Here is a 4,580-nt window from a genome sequence, read left to right as displayed (position 1 = left end):
AGGAATGACAGATTTGTGTCCTTCCTTAGAAACTCTTCGGCTATGAGATGGCAGAGTTTAAAGTCACCATCAAATTTCTGTGGAATTCTGAGACGGGAGACTTCCAGAAGCTTGTGGGAGGCACAGCGGAGGAGGAGGAGGAGGAAGAGGAGGATGACAATGGTGATGACAGCAACGAGGACTAGCAGCAGTCTTTGCGCTTGGACACTAGACAGTTCTACTCTATTTTAGAGACAAAAGAGGATGTTTCCCTTCCCTGTTTGCACCCAGAGGACAAGGACGATCAGCTCAAATGTGTTCTTCATAAAAGATGACTTAATTATGCCTTTTTTTATATAAATCTACATACAAAACTTCAGATGGTTGTTGCTGCTGCCTGTTACTGTTTCTGGGACATGCTGAAATGCCCCCTCAAACATAAAAGCTAGGCAGAAAGCCTGTAAGCGTAATGCAGCTCAGATGTGGCACCCCTGACACTGGGGAAGATGCTGAGGGTTTGTTCTGTTTTTCTGATAAAAGTTTCAGAAGAAGCTATTACGCCTTAAGTCACAAAGCGCTGATAAGAGATGCCAGTCAGGTTACAGCTACAGTTAAGAGAGAGGGTCTGCGTTAGAAAAAGGTTTTATTCTTGTACATAATTATTTAAGATATATTAAAGCAGAACTGGGGCCTTCATCCAGTTATGTGTCCATTTACCCCAATCAATTGCATCTTTAAATCATAGTGTGTGCTGCGTAGAGCTGACGGTCCATGAGGGGAGAAAGAATAAGGCATGGGCCAACACGACAAGTGCTGACAGTGGTAGTGGATCCTACAAAGCTTCATTAATACAGGGAAAAATCTCAACCCATTTACACATTGATCAAAGGGGCAGGGTGGGTAAGTACCTCTCGCGAGCTTCGAGAGACTTGTGCTCCATTATCCACTCCCGCAACACCCGCTTTTTTGTCCCTACCCTAGTCTCTATCGGAAATAGTTGGGGCAGTCGTGCGCAGTCAGGTTCCAGGCGTTATCAAACGCCTCCACGACAGGCGGGAGCAGGGGACCCTCTTCGCTGTAGTCAAGGTTCTGCTCTAGCTGCTCCAAGTTGGACATCCCAATGATCACTGCATCTCCAAGAGAACCCTGGAAAGCAATAAGAGGAGTTGCTGATCCTGAAAGAAACCTACTTCACCTCCTAGGCCACTGCAGGCCAAACGTTAAATGTTTTCTTTCCAGTAAAGAACATCCAGTAACTTCTGGGCGTTTAGGCAACTGACACCATGAAGTTCTGTTCACAAGGCCAGAACATCTCAAAGTCGCTCCAACTCCTCAAAAGCTGCCAAATCCTACTTTACGAGGGGCTACGGGAACATTTGGAGGAGATTGGGAATATAATGATTAATTTCCTAGTCTGATGAAAAGCGAAGTCATCTCCTCACAGGGAAGCTGTCTGGGTGGAAGCCAAGAGGCCAGTAACTGGCACTTAAAATCTGTTTCTTCCAGTCCTGTGAACACAGGATACTGTGGGGAAATGCAGAGCTGACTCGCTCCGACAGCCTGGCAGGCAGGGTCTGTACAGCAATACGCACTTTGGAAGGCCACAATCGCACAGGATATGCAGATTAAGAGATAACTGTATGCAGACATTTCCCTGTGTGTGTGCCGCAACAGCTGCCCAGTTCTAGTGGTGCTGCGCAGGCTGCCAGCTACAGCCGTGTCAAGCTCTTACCTGCAGTTTGGAGTGATTGTACAACCAGCGCAAAGCAGCGGAGGTCAGGCTCGGTGCATTGGAACCGTAAGAGTCTTTCAGAGCTTTTTCTACTAGGGCAATTCCTTCAAAATTGTGCTTTTTCCAGTACCTGCAAGAAAATAAATCACTCTTACTGCCCTTGGGATCTCTAGTGAATTGTACACCTATATTCTAAGCAAGTACAAAAGGCTTTCAGGAAGCCTCATACAACTCTTTGTAGCCTCCGAGGACGTTTGCAATCCCCCACTGCAACCCAGGAGGAAGCTGAGCCTAAAAACCACTCTGCAAAGCTCAGTCACGAGCCATGGCCCCAACCACACGTGCAGGCGTAATCACTGCGCAAGCTTTAGTCAATTCTGCTTCCTCTCAGCTGATTATTAGTGTGGGTTTTTTATGTAGCCACTCCTGCCACATCTCCCTGCTGTTCTATCAGCTCAAAACATACCTGTCCCTATAGGCTTGAGCCCAGTCATTCCCGAAAAACCTTCCAGTGGGCTGGCGTGTGTCTTTGTCCTCATACTTGTACTTGCCAGTCAGCAGCCCTCCTGCAAAGGGTCAGCAGCATGTTTAGGGATGGGCTGGCTCTTCTACACCCCCCTTTTCACATGGTTTTGTCTCAAAGTCTCGCCCTTTCCCCCTCTGTACCTGCCAGTGGATTGTAGGCATAGAACCGCAGTCCATAGTATCTCAGGCAAGGGAACAGCTCAGCTTCCACCTGGCGAGTGGTCGCGTTGTACATACCCTGCACAAAGATGAGGGAGATAAAGAATTTCAAATGCTAGCTCACGACAGTGGTCATAAGCACGTGCAACAGCCTTTTCCCGACCCTTCCCTGACAATACTTTTATCCAGAAGAGTACCTTCAGGTCACACAAGGTTATTATCTGCTTAGGAATCGACTTTCTAAAGGATTGCAAGTAATGCAAAAATTTTTAAGTTCCACATGAAGGGACTCACTGACTCAAGCGAAAAATGCGTACTCAGCTTTTTCTGAGGTGATCTCACTCAGCTTTCTAATCACGCGTGTCCTGAGAGGACTTCCCAGAAAACTGCAGCAGCTGCCTCTTCTGTGTTTGTATCTGGCACACTGGGGGCTGGTCCAAGATCTGGGGCTCCCAGACCCTTCCCCGTGGTGACTGACCATTGCTGTAAGGACACAGAACCACCCGTGTGCTGTTCTGATCTGAACCTTTGTATTCTTTTGATTTGATTCATCTCAGCCTCCACAAAAGATTTGCTGAACCACAGCAAGCCCCCATCCCTCACCTGGTACACCGTTGGCATCACCCAGTTGTTGTATTTGCAGATGGTGCAGATTTCTGCGACCTCCCAAGCTGCGTAGTTTGATAGACCAAGTTCTTTAAACTTTCCCTGCAGAGGAATAAAAGGGTATTCAGTTCCAGTTCTTAAAAGCACATTTGTATCTAGCTGGAGCAAGATGGATATGGTGAAAAGGACAGATAGCAAATTTTATTCCAGAGTTCTTTCCTCATCCCTGTTCACCTCTTCTAGATGACTGTGAATTATAAGACCTGACAAAAATATTTCCCGCTTTCTGTTCATTTTGAATTCACACCTTCTAGTTTAAATGGCACTATTAGGTTAATGCAATTCAGGAATTCTTCACCCATTACCAGCACTAATCTTAAACTAGTCAGTTAACATGGCTGAAAGCAAAGTTCAGATGTTCTAATATTTCCAAGAGCTTTTGAGAACAAAGTACACCACGTGAACACGCAACGAAGCGTCAGTTGTTTGGCTTTTCCCTGGTCATCTGTGTCCCCTCTTCCTAGTGTTGCACAAACCCGGTGCTGCAGAAGGGCACAAAAAGCAGCCCTGGTTTGAAGAAGGTGGTGGGAGGGAGGGAATCAAGAGATGGTCCAGGCTTGGACTTCCCACTTTACTTCTTTGTGCAGCTCATTGCAGGCACGCAGGGTCTCCTCCACCGGGGTCCCATGGTCAGGAGCGTGGAGGTAGAAGAGCTCTACACTCGTCCTCTTCAGCCTCTCCAGGGACGTGTCCAGCTGCGATCGCACACTCTCGGGCTTCAGTGTTTTCCCATCCCAGGGGTTGGCCTTGGTGGCGACTTCCACTGGCAGGGAGAAAAAAGGACTAAGCAGGGAGATTTCCACCTTCAGGAAGGGAACGGGGATAAGGGCATAATGCAAGCATTGCTCAAGGTGTTTCAGGGAAGGCCCTTCTGCTCGGGAACCACGTCGGCACTAGCAGGGGAGTCCCTTCTCCTCAATGATGGTATCAGCCTGGCAGGGAAAACCCTTCTCCTCAGGGAACAGGCCCGGGAGAAAGCCCTTGTCCTCAGGGATGGTGTCAGCCTGACAGAGGAGACTCTTCTCCTCAGGGAACAGACCTGGGGGAATGCCCTTCTCCTCAGGGATAGCATTAGCCTGGGAGCAAAGACCTTTCTCCTCAGGGAAGGGGCCCAGGGAAGTCCCTTCTCCTCAGCAATGGCGTCAGCCTGGCAGGGAAGACCCTGCCAGGGAGGACCCAGGCCCGGGGGAAAGCCCTTCTCCTCAGGGATGGTGTCACCCTGGCAGAGGAGACTCCTCAGGAAACGTGCCTGGGGGAATACCCTTCTCCTCAGGGATGGCATTATCCTGGCAGGGAAGAACCTCAGAGAGTGGGCCCAGGGAAGTCCCTTGTCCTCAGGGATGGTGCCAGCCTGGCAGGAAGACCCTTCTCCTCAGGGACGACCCCTTTCCTCAGAGACCGCCCCCCCACCTCCGCCCCCGCCAGCAACCGGCCCCGGGCCGTACCGGGCTCCGCGCCGCCGGCCAGCAGCGTGCCCAGGATGCGCTCTGACTCTCCACCCGCATACATGTAAGCCGTA

General features: G+C 49.7%; 2 protein-coding genes across 2 annotated transcripts in view; one reads left to right on the top strand and one right to left on the bottom strand.

Annotated features, from left to right (window-relative positions):
• The window catches only part of MRTO4 (mRNA turnover 4 homolog (S. cerevisiae)), a 2,606-nt gene extending 2,421 nt beyond the window's left edge, over window positions 1-185 (top strand). Inside the window, 1 exon segment of the mRNA XM_009889974.1 lies at window positions 30-185. Coding sequence (XP_009888276.1) covers window positions 30-185 — 156 coding nt within the window.
• Window positions 186-949: 764 nt separating this feature from the next.
• AKR7A2 (aldo-keto reductase family 7, member A2 (aflatoxin aldehyde reductase)) lies at window positions 950-4,576 on the bottom strand (the record flags this gene model as incomplete). Its single annotated transcript, XM_009889993.1, has 7 exons — window positions 950-1,125; window positions 1,712-1,841; window positions 2,178-2,277; window positions 2,378-2,474; window positions 2,999-3,103; window positions 3,637-3,824; window positions 4,507-4,576. Coding segments are annotated over 7 exons (852 nt in total), but the record flags the coding sequence as incomplete, so codon positions are not given.
• Between the last annotated feature and the right edge of the window lie 4 nt (window positions 4,577-4,580).

This window comes from Charadrius vociferus, unplaced genomic scaffold (assembly GCF_000708025.1).
Source record: "Charadrius vociferus isolate BGI_N301 unplaced genomic scaffold, ASM70802v2 scaffold838, whole genome shotgun sequence".
In the NCBI taxonomy this organism is placed as follows: Eukaryota; Metazoa; Chordata; class Aves; order Charadriiformes; family Charadriidae; genus Charadrius; species Charadrius vociferus.
This window is presented reverse-complemented; position numbering and strand designations above follow the sequence as displayed.